Here is a 14,510-nt window from a genome sequence, read left to right as displayed (position 1 = left end):
GAACAGGGACTGGGGGGGGAGTGAGGGGTGTCCTTTGCTGAATGGGGGACGGCCGGGGCGGGGGGTGCAGTACCACCGCCAGGGGCCGCCCTGCGCATATTACCGGGGCCGCGCATGCGCACACGGAAATTTCACCCCCTCCTGGTACCAGCCGCTGACGCGGCGGCGGGAATATGGAGGCGGTTGCAGGGCTGGGCGGGTCGGTGCTGCCAGGCGCCCTCATCGTCCTCATGCTTGTCCTGCTGCTGGCGGTCGCGCTGCACCGCTCTGCTTCGCGGGAGACTCCCACCGCCCCGCAGGACGGTAAGTACCGTGCGGACAGTGGGGCACCGGGCAGCGCTGAGCGGAGCGTAGCTGAAGCGTACCCACCGACCGACCCCTCCGCTCCCGCAGAACCCAGGGCGAACGGGCACGCCAGGCCGCGGAAGGCGAAGCCGGCGGCGAGGGCTCGCAGGGAGAAGCCGCACCAGCACAGCTTCGCACACCGGCTGCTGGTGGCTGCCCTCAAGGTACCGCGTGTGCACGGGGCCGGTGCCTTCCCGGTGCTGATGCCAGTGTGCTCCTCGGTATCGGTGTCCCCCTCGATATTGGTGTCCCGCCGGTGCCCCCCGCCCCGTGCCGTTGGCCTGCCGGAGTCGGTGCAGGTGTCCCTTTCGATGCTGGTGTCCTGCCTGTGCCGGTGTCCCTCATCCCCCCCCTCCCTCCCACCCCCCGGTGCTGGTGTCCTGATGCTCCTCCCCATCCCCTCCCGCGTCCTTCGTGACAACTCTCTGTCTGCAGGGCCACAGCAGCCCGGTCACCTGCCTGGACTTCAGCAGCAACGGCAAATACCTGGCATCATGCTCTGAGGACCGCACAGTGCGGCTGTGGAGCACCCGGGACCTGGCAGGGCGGGAGCACCGCTGCCTGCGCGTCAACATGGGGCTGGACCACGCCGAGCTCGTCCGCCTCAGCCCCGACTCACGGTACGGCCGGACCTTGTACTAGCACCGGGATGTCCTGCAGAGCCGCCAATCTCTCGGCCAGGCTGTGGTGGGATCAGTGGTGTTGCTCTGGGATGGGTGGAGGCAGCATCTCTCACTGGGTCATCACCATATCATTGACTAATGGCCATTTCTGAGAGCAGCTGGCACTTAATCATAGAATCACAGTAGTTCGAGTTGGAGGGAACCTCTGGAGTTCATCTGGTCCAGCTCCTGGTGGGTTAATGTGGTTTGCAGGGCAAATATCTCTGCGCACAGCTTGCTGCCCCCATGGAAGGTACCTGTTGACATCACTGCCAGCTGACATGCAGCTGGAATGTGCTGCTGAGTCTCTCCAGTGGTCAGGGAAGCTCTTGCTGGATGGGAAATCTGGCGGAAGAATATCTTTTGGCTTTTTGGTCTCTTTTAGAAAGAAAAGAAGGGATCTTGTTTCCTGGTGTGGGATAATAAATTTCATTCTTTTTTATTCAGTGTTGCAGTTGAGCCAACCTAGGGAGAGAAGTTGGTGCCCTTGTAAATATTTTTACGTGGCAGCATATCCCTCTTCCCAGGTGCCCCTGAGTGACCTGGGCTGAGCTGGGGCTCAGAGCCTCTCCTTCCACAGGGCTTTTATTGTCTGGCTGGCCAATGCTGAGACCATTCGTGTCTACAAGATGACCAAGAAGGATGACGGCAGCTTCACCTTCACTGCGACTTCTGGGGACTTCCCAAAGAAGCACAAGGCTCCTGTCATTAACATAGGGATTGCAGAGACAGGTATGGAAATGAGCTGATCACCTCTCTAGTACAGCTTTGATTTCCTTGTGAAGCTGCTGGATTCTAAGTGTTAGAGTTTTTGGCGTTCTCAGGGCTGTGGACAGCACCAGTACTGAGCTTTGTAGTCTATTAGTTTTTTTTAACTTAATTTGCTGCCGACTGAACCAAAAGGTGTTGTTTTCACACCAATAATATCCCTGTAACCAGCTCCCCAATATGCACAGTTTCTTAATTTACATTTCCAGGGATGCTGTTGCAAAGAGGTCTGGTCTCAATATTGAGAGGATTGCTGTTCTCTGGGCTGCCGGTCTCTCTTTAACCAGTCAGAAATCTCTCTAGTGAGTTAATATGGTCTGTCTTGAACTTCTGGGATCATCTAGAACAGAGGTGGGGGTGGATGGGTGGAAATTACATTTTAGTGGTGAGGGCTTCATGGATTAATGTGTCAGGTATGTGCCAGTGGCAATTGGAAGCAGGCGGATGTGAGTTCACCTCTGTAATAGGAGAGCAGGGAAGATGTTAACTGAGACTGGAGCTGTGAAAGCGAAAACTTAAACCAAGTACCTGGAAGGTAAACAGGCAACTCCCTGCCTGGGCTGAGGTGGCAGAGGGGAAGTGGGAACAAACAGCAGTCCAGCATGGGCACAACCAGCAATCATGGATCATGGTGTTGTGACTGGGATTCAGTTGCCTGCCTGCAGTCCACAGCTTGAAAGGTGCTTATCCTCAAGCTGATTTTGAGCATGCAGGTCAGATGGAGTGTTTGTTCTTGTTTGTGGCACAGTCCAGTGGGGCTGCATGTGGGGGTCCCAGCTCTGCTTGTGGGGCTCAGGGTTCTGAGTACAGGGCACACATGGGTTCAGTGCCTCCTGCCTGCTCAGGAGCCAGGGGAGTACTGAGGCATAACCAGGAGCTGAGTCTTGTGATACCGCTCTTTACCCTGTCCTAGGAGACTGATACTCCTTGGATTTTGGTGCTGCTGCTGGTTTTCTCCAGCTGCAGGGAGAGGTTATCCTGGGGCTTCATTAAGTCTGTGGTAGTGTTAGGTCTGGGGGCTCTCCTGATCTTTGCCTTTTTTTTTCCCAGGGAAGTTTATCATGACAGCTTCCAGTGACACCAACATCCTGATCTGGAGCCCAAAGGGCGAAGTCCTGGCCAGCATTAACACCAACCAGATGAACAATGCCTATGCCACAGTGTCACCCTGTGGGAGGTGAGTGACAGGCAGGATTTCAGGCTGCTCCTTTGAACAGGGATAACATCAGTTCAGACCATTGGCAGTTAGTTGCTATTGTAATGCAACTTTATGAGGGTTCCACAGTTTAAAAAGGTATTTTGACCTCCCAGGAGATGGAGCTGATGTGGGCTCAGGCACTCTTGTTCTGTCATCCTGCCTCAGCGCTACTGTTCTGGTAACCTGAGAACAGCTTTGGCCTCAGATTGCAGGGGTGGGACAGAGCAAATGGCTTATGCAAAAAAACCAGCATTTTGAACTTGTCTGTGACCTCTTAAAGGTTAATTATAAAAATAAAGGTTTTATTTCTGGGAGATGTGTTTTTTGGGGAAATCAGTTGCTGCTGTTGGTTGATTTGCCTTGCTCCTGGCATGAGGAGGTTGGGGGGGCTAAAAAGCATTTAGCTCTTCTACTTTGACCGGAGAGTTTCTCATTCCTGAGCTGTTCTGGTGTCCTTCCTTACTGTTCCCTTTACCAGCCAGGTTTCAGGGAAAAATTGAAATTAAGATGACCAGACTTGAGTGCAGGAGTCAGGACAGGTTTGCAGAGCTGTGGCCCTGCCCGCTCAGGTTCTCTGTAAGAGGCAAACTGTGTGTCTGCTTATTCCTTCACACAGGTTTGTGGCATCCTGTGGCTTTACCCCTGATGTGAAGGTATGGGTGGTGTGTTTTAGCAAGAACGGAGACTTCAGGGAGGTGACCAGGGCTTTTGAGTTGAAGGGCCACACTGCTGGTGTACAATCCTTTTCCTTCTCCAACGACTCAAGGAGGTATGTATGTGTTACTTGCTCTTAGTTACTGTAAGGACATGTAAGCTCATCTCTTTCAGTGTTCACCAGCTGCACCACTGAGCTGCAGGGGGTAAAACACTGCTCTGGGGAGCCAAATCTGGCTTGTGCCACCCTGCTTATAGGAATCTCATGTGGTTTAACAAGACCAAGTGCTGATGCTGCACTTGGGTCAGTGTGGAGACAGATAGGCATGCCAACCCTCTCCCTTGGAGAGGTATCCCTTGAATAGGTTATGATAAGATCTTCTCAAACCCTCCTGGACTGAGAAATCCTCTTTGGTCATGGTGAGTTCCCAGCATGCTTTGGAAGCCCATGTAAATTTGTTGGGACCAATTGGTTTTTCCCCTTTGTACCACTCCCAATTTTCCCCATAAAAATCCCTGCTGCTGCCCCGTTCAGGGGGGAGCTGCTATCCCTGGCCTCCTTGGCAGGGGGCTGGAATAAAGGCTACCCCTGTGGAATAACCACACGATGCTCCTGTCTCTTTGTCCCTGTGTTGGCCACGGTACACTTAGCAAGGCAGAGCTGAAATCACTGCTCAGAGCTGAATTGCCTGCCCCTTGCTGAGGTCACCCAGCAGTTGAAGGACTGCCTGAGACTCCTAGAAAATTGTTTCTTGCGGCATCTCTCTCTGGGAAGGTTGCGGCATCCAGGCTGAGCCATCAGACTCCTGACTGGCTGCCCAAACAGAGCAGGGCAACCCCCAGTATCCAAGATGGGGATGAACAGACTGAGAGCAGCCTGGGGGTGCTTGTGAGTGAGAAGTGGACATGACCCAGCCCAGAAACTCCTCTGGGTTGATCCCACAGCGCGAGGGTAACAAGGGAGAGTGGAATTCTGTCCCTCTGCTCCACTCTCAGGTGAGATCCCACTTGCAGAGCTGCCTCCAGTTCTCCAGCACAGGAAGGACTTGGAGCTGCTGGAGTGAGTCTAGTGGAGACACCAACATGATCAGAGGGATGGAGCAGCTCTGGTATGAGGAAAGGCTGAGAGAATTGGAATTGCTCAGCCTGGAAAATAGAAGGCTTCAGGTTATGTAATTGTGGTTTTCTAGGACCTGAAGGGAACTGACAAGAAAGATGGGATAGAGATTATTTACAGGGGCCTGGAGTGACAAGATAAGGGGGAATGGTTTCAGACTGATAGAGAGTGGGTTAGGTGAGATATTGGGAAGGAAGGCTTGGTTGTGAGGATGGTGAGGCCCTGCCACAGGTTGCCCAGAGAAGATGTGGCTGCCCCATCTCAGGAAGTGTTCAAGGCTATGTTGGAGCAGCCTGGTCTAGTGGTAGGTTTTTTTGTTTTGGAAAAATAACCGAGACTGTATCTGTGTATAGACTCACACTTCCCAAGAGATAACCTCCACAGAGGATTCCTGGTTCATGGACAGGGCAGGGTAAGAGGTGCCACCCTTTTTCCATGCACTCACTGTGCTCTCTTGGCCGCAGGATGGCGACCGTGTCAAAGGATGGCACATGGAAGTTCTGGGACACAGATGTGGAGTACAAGAAGCAGCAGGACCCACACCTGCTTCTGACAGGGCAGTGTGCAGTGCTGGAGCCATGCCGCATTGCTCTGTCCCCTGACGGCCGCACGGTCGCTGTGGCGAGCGGCACAGACATTGTGGTGTACAACACACGGCGCGGTGAGGAGGAGGAGCGTTTTCTTGGCGTGCACAGCCACTGTATCACAGACCTTGCATTTGACACCACTGGCCGCTATGTCGTGTCCTGTGGGGACCGCGCTATCCGTGTTCTCCACAACGCTGCCGGGCACCGTGCCGTGGTGGAGGAGATGGAGGCCATGCTGAAAAAAACTGGGAACAAAGCCACACAGGAGAGGCTGGAGCAGCAGATCTCCAGTGCTCGCAAAGCATTGGCTGCCATCTATGGCAAGAAGCACTAAGCTACCTGTAAAGCAGGAGGCAACTGTGCTCTGCCTTGGAGATGTTTTGTTTTGTTTTGTTTTTTTAGTAACTGTGAACAGCAGTAATAAAAGAGTGCCCAGGTCCTTCCTTGCGTGCTGTGTGATGGGCGGGACAGGGCTGGGGACAGTGGCATCTCCCAGTGTCACACTCCACACTCTTGTGTTGTTTTCCCCCCGGGCTTAGATCATCAGTATCCCATGAAATCGATTGCTAAGCCAATGCCTACGAGTTCTCCTGAGCTTAGAAACGGGAGTTGTATGGATTTGGGGTAGGTTTTTTGATTGGTTGCTTTTGTTTTTTTTCAAGAGAGCTACCAAAGCTCAATGTTGATGCTAAACGGTGGGGACTCTGCTTCAGGGAACGGGGCAGTGCGGTAACGGTGCACCATTCCCCCGGCCCGGGATCTCAGGGTGATCTCACGGTAGTGTGCGGCGGAACCTGCCCCAAAGGAAGATGGCGGTGCACCGTCGCCTCGCCTGCGCGTCGTTTCCGTGCCCACTGTAGGGCGTGTATGCCTGCGCAAGCGCAGCAGCCGGGGCGTGTCGGGCGTGGTGACGCAGGAAGCGCAGCGCGCGGGCGGGCCACGCAGGGCGCGTGCGCGGGGCCGGGTGCGCCGGCGGGTGCGGCGGGGCCGGTGCTGCGGGGCTGCGCGCGCCATGTCGGGGCGCTCGGTGCGGGCCGAGACCCGCAGCCGCGCCAAAGATGACATCAAGAAGGTGATGGCAGCCATCGAGCGCGTCCGCAGATGGTGAGGGCGGGCCCGCGGGGGGGGAGGGCCTTGCCACCCGCGCGCAGCCAATCACCGCACCGCGGGGTGCGACTCGAGAGTGCGCGCCCAACCAGCGGGTGCGGGCGGAGGGGCGGCGGCCAATGGGAGCGTGGCGGGGAGGGAAGCGACTGTGAAGGGCGGTTGGCCCAGCCAATCATAGTGCGGGGGGCAGGGGGGAGTGCTACGCGGTGCTGAGCTGACGCTCCTCTGGGCCAACCGGAGCGTGGCGGGATGGCGGGGTTTGTTGCCATGGTGCCCCAGGCCCGGTCCGGTCCGTCAGCGTTGTGTCCCGCAGGGAGAAGAAGTGGGTGACGGTGGGCGACACGTCTCTGCGGATATTCAAGTGGGTGCCAGTGGCGGACAGTAAGGAGGTGGGTACCGCTGGTGGAGATGGGCCGGGAGCCACCGCCCACAGCCAGCCTAGCTCCCTTAACAACCCCCTTAAGTGAACTCTGAGCCTCCCCCAGCCCTACCGACCATCGAAGCCCCCCGAGCCACCTCCGAGCCCCCCAGTTCTTCCGGGCGCCACCAAACCCCCTTGTGTCCCCTCCAAGTCGACCCCTGAGCTCTCCCCAAGCCAGCAACTGAGCCCTCCCAGTCCTGCTGAGCACCTTTGAGGCCCCACTGAGCCCCTCCTGCCCTATCGAGATCCCCCGAGTGCCTCCAAGCCCTTGATCCCTCTCCAAGCCGACCCCCGAACCCCACCCTTCTGAAGCCCCATGAGCTCCTGTCAAGCCTTTTTGGGCAACCCCCAGCCCCAAAGAGCCCCTTCAGCCAACCTGAGCCTCCCCTGAACTATCGAACCCCCTGAGCTCTCTTGAGACCCCTCCTGCTTCTGCTTGACTCCTCCAAGGATTTGCTTTACTTGGTGACATTCCTAGATGGGCATCAGCTCCTCCTTTCTTTCTTGATTCCCAGTCCCTTCATAGATGGAGTTTTGCCTCTCACTTAGGAATGTGCCCCCAAAGCCAAGGGAAGAGGCCAGCTTGAGCACATCCCTCTGGACATCTGGAGACAGAAAGGGGAATGGCTTCTCTGGAGCAGCATGTGTTTCTCTGACATTGTGTTTGTGCTTTTCTTTCTCTCCTCAAGAAAGAGAAATCCAAATCGAGTAGCAGCACGGCCCGAGAAGCCAATGGCTTCCCAGCTGACACCTCTGCCAACTCCTCCCTCCTTCTGGAGTTCCAAGGTGGGTCTGGGCTGAGCTGCCTTCAACGTGGGGAAAGACTCCAAGGCTGTACAGCAGCTGGGACGTTGTTGGTTCTGTGTGCTGCCAATATGGAGAAGAGCAGTGCTTGCCCCTGAGCACTGGCATGGAGTGGAGAACAGTGAGCTGTTGAGTTGGGCTGATCCACTTCTGGATTGTCCCTGTCCAAACTGTTCATTTTTGCTATTAGAGAGTCTTAATGGGCTGTTTCTGGTATCTTCTGTGGGAAGCTTCACAGCCAACTGGAGAAGTGGGGTTTCCTGATCCCCCCTTTCCATGCTCTGCTGGGGAGAGGCCAATAGCCACCTGCAGCCAAGCTTGCTTTTCCCAAAGTTACTTCCATGGACCTTACGGTGAAGGGGCAAAGGCTGTCCCTGGCCTTGCTCTTGGTCTAGGCATTGTGGTGCAGCCAGGAGAGGTTTCAGCAGCGCCAGACTTGCTGCTGAGGTAGTGTACACATCTGCCCAGCACCTGCTTTGTCTGTGGCTAAGGAAAAATTTGCGGGTGCTCCCAGGAGATGTGGTGGGGTTATGTTGCAGGTCTGCACTTTGGCAAGGTGTGTGCCAGGCCTGCTTCTTCAATGGTGCTGAGCATTATTCCTTGTGTTGCTTCACAGAGGAGGAACAAAACCGTGGTACACAGCAGGAGATTCCTGCCCTTGGATGCCCAGGGCCCTCCCAAGCTGCAGATGTGGGATTTGGCAGTGCTCATTCTCGTTCCCAAGGCAGGAACATTCCCTCTCCCATGGCCAGTTGTGTATATGATTCCCGCTGTGTTCTGGAGGACTCAGTCCTGTGCCTGACAGCCCTTAGGCTGATGTGGAACAGTGAATCCCCTGTTTAACTCTCTGACTGTGCTCTGCCTTCTCAGCAAGACCCCAGCTTCCAGTGCCGCCCTGAGCTGCCTGTGCCCCTGCGTCAAGGTGCTCTTTTTCACCAGGTGCTGTTTCTGCAGATGAGAACAGCAACCAGAGCTCCCTGTCTGATGTATACCAGCTCAAGGTGGACAGCAGTCCCAACTCCAGCCCCAGTCCTCAACAGAGCGAGTCCATGAGTCCTGCCCACACGTCTGACTTCCGCACAGACGACTCACAGCCTCCTACCCTGGGGCAGGAGACTCTGGAAGGTGGGTGCTGGGCTGAGAATGGAGGAGGCAGATGGGTGGGATCAGGGAATGTGGTGGTTCAGTGGGTGACCATGGCACTGCTGGAAGCTGACAGGGCATCGGGGACTTCTTTAGCTACGCGTTCTGTCCTCAGTCAGCACTGACCTGGGTGCGAGGTCTGCATTTTTGTTGACCCACCTCTTCTCCCCAGAGCCCTCCCTGCCTTCCTCAGAAGTGGCAGATGAGCCTCCCACTCTCACAAAGGAAGAGCCAGTCCCCCTTGAGACTCAGGTAAGAGAAGGGGGCTTCAAACCATCTCTAAATGTGCATGGACCTAGATTGGCCCTTTGACCATTGTTCCTGCTTCTTGTAGCAGAAGCATCTTGGTGGATAGACTTTCTCTGCAGTCCCAAAGTGCCCCTGGGTGCTCCCAGAACCTCCTGGTTTCCTGAGCTTTAGTCTTTATTCCTTGGTTCAGATCAAGTGTTGGAGTGTGAGGGAAGGATATGGGGATGTGGGAAAATGACAGTTCTGGCAGGCTGCAGGGCTGGAGTGGGTTGCCATTCCTGGTGCCCTCGGGCCTGTGCATGGGTGACAGCCTGGGCTGTCCCTATAGTATGACACAGCCTTGTCTAGGTGTGAATAGCTCAGTGTCACTGCCTGTGACCTCTGGCTCTTGCAGGTAACTGAAGAGGATGAGGACTCTGGTGCGCCGCCTCTGAAGAGATTTTGTGCTGACCAGAACTCTGTGTGCCACACAGCCTCAGAGAGCTAACCTGCCTGGCCCGGCACCTTCGTCAGCCCCTTGCAGAGCCACCTGGCCCCCCAGGACCAGTGCTTCCCTCCAGCCTGCCCCTTCCCCAGTGTCGGGGCTCCCACCACTCACATCAAGTGCGCCCTGCCCTGCCATATCCTGCCCTGCCCGATGGATGGGGCTGCTGCCAGTACCTGCAAATTTGCCTCTATTTATTGGCTCCCTCTCTCCCTGCTCCCTGCCCTAGAGCTGGGGCTCTCTGCTGGGTGGGCTGCATGTCGGGGGGGGGGTTCTCCATGGGGCTCCTTGCTCTCCATGGTCCCCAGGACACTTGGCAGATGCTGTTTGCCTGCTTGTGGCTCCCCTGCCCACCCTTCCCCTGGGTGCTGGGAACAGGAGAGGCACCTTCCACCTGCTCCGGGTGATGTGTTCACTCGGTTGTGGGAGCAGGTGATGATGGGTGTGGGGGGCAGTGAGGGAGCGGCTGGCAGGGACCCACTGGGACGCTGTGCAATAAGCTGCTAGTTTAAGCCATTCATGCTGGGAGAGAGGGGAGCGCTTTCCCCTCCCAGAGGGCAGGTCCTGACCGGCCTCGGCTCTGCCTCGGGGCACAACTCCAGCCGAGTGGAATTTGCAGTCCTCCGGGAGCCTGCAGAGCAGGAGGAGCCGCTGCCCTATGCTGGAGGGCCTTGCCCCGGCCTAGGTACCCGCTATCTCCGAGGTGGGAAAGGAAGCAGCAGGGTGCTGGAGCTCCCGGGAAGCGCTCCCGCCCTGGGGCTCTGCCGCCCCCCAATACCCGCTGCCCCCCTAGCCCCAACTCTCCCCCCGCTGCCACTGCATGTCCCGCCGAGTCCGTGATCGAGCCTGGTGAAGCTGGAGGCGCGGCCGCGCGTGGAAGTGGAAAGTTATTTTAGCACTGAATAGAATATTTTTAAAATTAAACTTTGAAATACAGATGCAGAGCACGATGTCGGCCGAGTGGGGAGGGACCGCGTGGGAAGAGAAAGGAAGTTTCTTCCAAACGGAGCCCTGTGCCGGCACTCGCCGCCTGCGGCGCCCCCAGAGCCGGCCCGGAGCCCGATTCCCCGGGAAGTTCGGTCAGCGCCCGGTCCCCGTTCTCCACACTTTCCTCCCTGCCGGTCGCCGGCGCTGTCTGGAGCGGCGGGGGACGGCCCCGAGACGAGGCGGCAGCGGCGCCCGGCGGGGCCGGCCGGGGGCGGGTGGGGAGGGAAGAGGAGCCCGAGACGGCCCCTCAGCCCTGCGCAGCGGCTCCGACCGTGGCCCCGGCTCGGGGCTTTGCCCGCTCCGCAGCCGCCCCCGCCCACCCCAGAGACTCTGCCCGCGGGGCGGGGCTCTTCGCCCTCAAGTACCGGGGGGCCGGGAAAAATCGGCCGTGACTTCCGGAGGCGGGGATATGCTTTCGACGTGACTTCAGAGTAGTGCCAGAGCGCCCAAGCAATTCCCATCGTTACGCCGCGGCTTCCGCACCAAGCCCGCTCAGACCTGACTGCCCTTGTAATAAATTATTTTAATTTTCACTTTCATTTTCCAATGTTTCCTTTTTCCCAAGTTTTCTTGATCCCGATATTGCGTGTATGCCCTTCTATTCATGTCCAGTAAAGGGTAGTGGAGCTAGGGAATGGTCTGGAGCACGTTTGATAAGGAGCAGCTGAAGAGCCTGGGAGAGGGAGACTCAGTCTGGAAAAAAGGAGGCTCAAGGGGGACCTTCTTGCTCTGCAGGACTCCCTGACAGGAGGGTGCAAGCAAGGTGAGGTTGGGTTCTGCTCCCACAGAACAAGGAGTGGCATGAGGGGAAATAGTCTTGAGTTTTCTCAGGAGAGATTTAGGTTGAACATCAGGGAAAAGTTTCTTCAGTGAAAGGGTTCTCCAGCTCTGGCACAGGCTGCCCAGGCCAGTGATAGAATCACCACCTGGGGAGGGATTTAACAGATGTGTAAATGTGGCACGAGGGGAGGGACATGGGTTAGTGTGGTCTTGGCAGTGCTGTGGGACCAATTGGACTCCATGGTCTCAAAAGGTTTCCTAACCCTAACAATTCTATGATAATCATGAAGTGGTTTTAATAATATATCATTTCAGGATCATGATTGCCAGCCAAGAGAGGCAGCTGCCGATTAATTTGACCACAAACTATCCTGATGTGTTGGTAGTTATTGGGAAAACACTTTTAGGAAAGAGTTCCAGAAAGAAGTCTAGCAATCAGAAAGCAGAAAAAGTCTTTTCCATAGCAGCAGCGTGCATTGCTGAATTCAGGAGGAGGAATTTTGAGAATGGAGCATGAGGACAGGAATTACTTCTTCTGGGAGCATGGCATTTGTGGAGACATAGAGACGAGCCTCAGGGATTGCACTGGCAGAAGAAAGGCTCATCCATACTTTGAACGGATGCAGCAGGGGAGTAACCTGCTGCTTTTTGTTAAAACATGGAGCTGTGGAGGCCCGGAGCTGGGAGGTGCAGCCACAAAGTTGCACTGCTGCAGCTTAACCACTGATTTGTTTTATAGGTCTGGCACGTCGGTTTATCCTGTGACTTCCAGAGAAGCTCCTGAATTCCTGAGGAAGAAAAACTGTGTCAAGTGCCACAAAGAGAATGGACTGACCCCCAAGAGAGATCAGCTGAGTTTTGATGGGGGAGCAAAAGAGACTCCTCCGAACATCCAAGAGCACAACATCCAAGATACTGTGACCAGGTTTATAAAGAAAGTTGAAGTGCTGGTTGGGGAGGTCCTGGGTTTCACACAGGCAACACATATTGAATTTAAGGAATGCAGTACAAAGAGTAGCCTGTAATACATCAGAAAAAACTTTCCTAAATATGTCTCTGCCTTTGCAAACACTGAGGGTGGATATTTATTTTTTGGTGTGGATGACAACTGTAAAGTCACTGGGACCCACAGTAATGTGGAGAAAGTAGCTTTAGAACAAACAGTAGCTGATGCCATCAGCTCAATGTGTGCCCATCACTTCTGTGGCTCTGGGGCTGGCATGCAGATCCAGGTGCACATCCTGGGTGTTTATGACCAAGCAGGCTATTCACAGGGTTATGCCTGTGCCATGCACATTGAGTCATCTGGCTGCACTGTGCTCGATGGTGACCCTGAATTCTGGATGGTGCTGGGCACTATCAGGGAGGAGAGTGTGGGGAGCTGGGCACTGACTAAAAGACTGAGCAGCCGGAAATGGATGGAGTTCATGACAGCTGCAGACCCAGATAAATAAAACCCGCATTTATGTTAGCATCAACTTAATTTCTGTGTTCTGCTGCAAACATTCAGGAGGAAAGATCAACTTCTTTTCAGGGTGTTCTCACCACACCTAGAAAGGGCCATTTGACCCATGCCCAGCCACAGGCACTGGGATGATGGTGTAGTTAGTGGCCTGCAGCAGCACCTCTATCCCTGAACTCATTCAGCAGGACTTCTTGAAGCACTCCCAATTGTAGAATCACGGAGTGGTTTGGGTTGGAACACAACAGCCCACAAGACACTGGGTTGCCAGGCTTTCCTTCATATGGAAAAGGGTCATCAATTTGTGGTCAGGCGCTGTAATCCAAAAATGGGATTCTGCCTCCTAAACTTGTGAATATCAGAGGATTCCTTCCAGATGAAATCTGCCAGGCTTTGGCTGGCCTTGGACTCCTGGGGACTGTGTCTCAACTGTCCCTGAGACAGCGGGTTGCGAGGCTTTCCTTCCTCTGGAAAAGAGCTAACATTCACAGTCACACTCTTGGGGCTAAAAGTGGGATTCTGCCTCCTAAAATTGTGAACATTGGAGGATTGTTACAAGATGAAAGCTGCCACAAGTTATGGCTCTGGCTGGCTTTGGGCTCCTGGGAGCTGCCTCTGAACTGCTCCTGAGATACTGAGTTGCTGGGTTAGGTGCAGTTGTAAGGGGTAATGGTTAGGGTAGTTAAAAATGGTAAATTTTCTTATGTTTTATACATACATGTTTTATAAACATTGATTTCCAAATGCAACCCTTTATCTACTGTTTTATATGCAGGATCTTAAGAGTATAAGAAATTGTAAATACGCATATTATCTTAATACACAGCGTTTGAAAATACAAATGTACCTTTTGTATATATAATTTAAACAAGAAAGGGCTTGAAAATGGGAGAAAATATGATCTCTATGAAGGCAATAAAAATAGCCCTGTCTATTCAAGCAAAAAGCATTTTGTGTGTCACTCCAAAACATTCTGATATCTTGGTTGGGACTTAAATCTCTGCTGCCACCTCGCTGCTGCCACCTGGTGATAACTACGGGGTACTGCGCATATATGCTATTTAGTGACTCAGTAGTGTCACCTGCAGACTAAAAGCAGTACTGCAACTAAGAAATGGGCATACGTGCCATGACCTAAACGACTCACTGCGGCCACCTGCAGCTAAAAAGCAGTGCTGCAACTAAAAAATCCTCGCACGGACAGTGAGTGACTCGTCGAAGTGTCACTGAGGCGCTTTCCATGCCTACCGCTGCCTCCTGCTGGCCCTGGCGCACATGTGATGCCTGGGAGCACCAGGTGCGGAACCCAGCTGCAGTGGCAGTGGCTGAGGAGGGTTGTAGTGAGCCAAATGAGGAAAGAGGGCTCTTGCCATGTGCTGTTGGGCTTTGGCTGCAGGAAGTCACATGACTTGAAGGGCTTGGAGCACAAGCCCTGCGAGGAAACACTGAGGGAGCTGGGGTTGTTTAGGCTGGAGGAAAGGAGACTCAGATGTGACTTTATAATTCTCTACAACTACCTGAAACAGGGTTGTCGTCAGGTGGGGGGTAGTCTATTTTTCCAGGCAACAACCAACAGAATGAGAGGACACATTCTTAAACTGTGCCAAGGGAAACTTAGGTGGGATGTTAGGAAAAAGCTTTTTACTGAAAGAATGATAAAGAACTGAAATCGTCTGCCCAGGGAGGTGGTGGAGTCACCATCCCTGGACGCGTTTAAAAAAAGATTGGATGTGGCACTGAGT

General features: G+C 54.5%; 3 protein-coding genes across 5 annotated transcripts; all 3 read left to right on the top strand.

Moving 5' to 3' along the window:
• Positions 1-98: 98 nt before the first annotated feature.
• Positions 99-5,770, top strand: TBL2 (transducin beta like 2). 2 transcript variants are annotated; one of them, XM_064729418.1, is made up of 7 exons: positions 102-303; positions 394-509; positions 781-965; positions 1,588-1,739; positions 2,826-2,952; positions 3,590-3,742; positions 5,209-5,770. In XM_064729418.1, exons 1-7 carry the CDS (start codon positions 174-176, stop codon positions 5,663-5,665), a joined length of 1,320 nt encoding a protein of 439 aa, XP_064585488.1. In that variant the 5' UTR covers positions 102-173; the 3' UTR covers positions 5,666-5,770. The 2 variants fall into 2 exon arrangements, with proteins under 2 accessions (XP_064585489.1, XP_064585488.1); XM_064729419.1 differs by lacking the exon at positions 394-509 and having other exon boundaries at positions 99-303.
• A 506-nt stretch (positions 5,771-6,276) lies between these two features.
• On the top strand, positions 6,277-10,486 carry BCL7B (BAF chromatin remodeling complex subunit BCL7B). Of its 2 annotated transcripts, none has more exons than XM_064729412.1 (6): positions 6,277-6,435; positions 6,752-6,827; positions 7,549-7,645; positions 8,603-8,788; positions 8,979-9,058; positions 9,450-10,486. In XM_064729412.1, exons 1-6 carry the CDS (start codon positions 6,344-6,346, stop codon positions 9,540-9,542), a joined length of 624 nt encoding a protein of 207 aa, XP_064585482.1. In that variant the 5' UTR covers positions 6,277-6,343; the 3' UTR covers positions 9,543-10,486. The 2 variants fall into 2 exon arrangements, with proteins under 2 accessions (XP_064585482.1, XP_064585483.1); XM_064729413.1 differs by having other exon boundaries at positions 6,279-6,435; positions 8,618-8,788.
• A 1,126-nt stretch (positions 10,487-11,612) lies between these two features.
• LOC135455983 (schlafen family member 13-like) lies at positions 11,613-13,605 on the top strand. The gene is given in 2 exon segments (XM_064729567.1): positions 11,613-11,780; positions 11,782-13,605. Coding segments are annotated over 2 exon segments (1,134 nt in total). The 5' UTR covers positions 11,613-11,625; the 3' UTR covers positions 12,761-13,605.
• Positions 13,606-14,510: the final 905 nt, after the last annotated feature.

This window comes from Zonotrichia leucophrys, chromosome 19, assembly GCF_028769735.1.
Source record: "Zonotrichia leucophrys gambelii isolate GWCS_2022_RI chromosome 19, RI_Zleu_2.0, whole genome shotgun sequence".
NCBI lineage: Eukaryota > Metazoa > Chordata > Aves > Passeriformes > Passerellidae > Zonotrichia > Zonotrichia leucophrys.
Note: the sequence above shows the minus strand (reverse complement) of the source record. Positions and strands in the feature narration are given on the sequence as shown.

Coding starts and splice junctions, on each gene's coding strand:
- BCL7B (XM_064729412.1), top strand. CDS start 6,344: ATGTCGGGGCGCTCGGTGCGGGCCGAGACCCGCAGCCGCGCCAAAGAT. Junction 6,828..7,548: donor CAGTGGCGGACAGTAAGGAG/GTGGGTACCGCT, acceptor TCTCTCCTCAAG/AAAGAGAAATCCAAATCGAG. Junction 7,646..8,602: donor CCTCCTTCTGGAGTTCCAAG/GTGGGTCTGGGC, acceptor CTTTTTCACCAG/GTGCTGTTTCTGCAGATGAG.
- TBL2 (XM_064729418.1), top strand. CDS start 174: ATGGAGGCGGTTGCAGGGCTGGGCGGGTCGGTGCTGCCAGGCGCCCTC. Junction 510..780: donor TGCTGGTGGCTGCCCTCAAG/GTACCGCGTGTG, acceptor CTCTGTCTGCAG/GGCCACAGCAGCCCGGTCAC. Junction 3,743..5,208: donor TTCTCCAACGACTCAAGGAG/GTATGTATGTGT, acceptor TCTTGGCCGCAG/GATGGCGACCGTGTCAAAGG.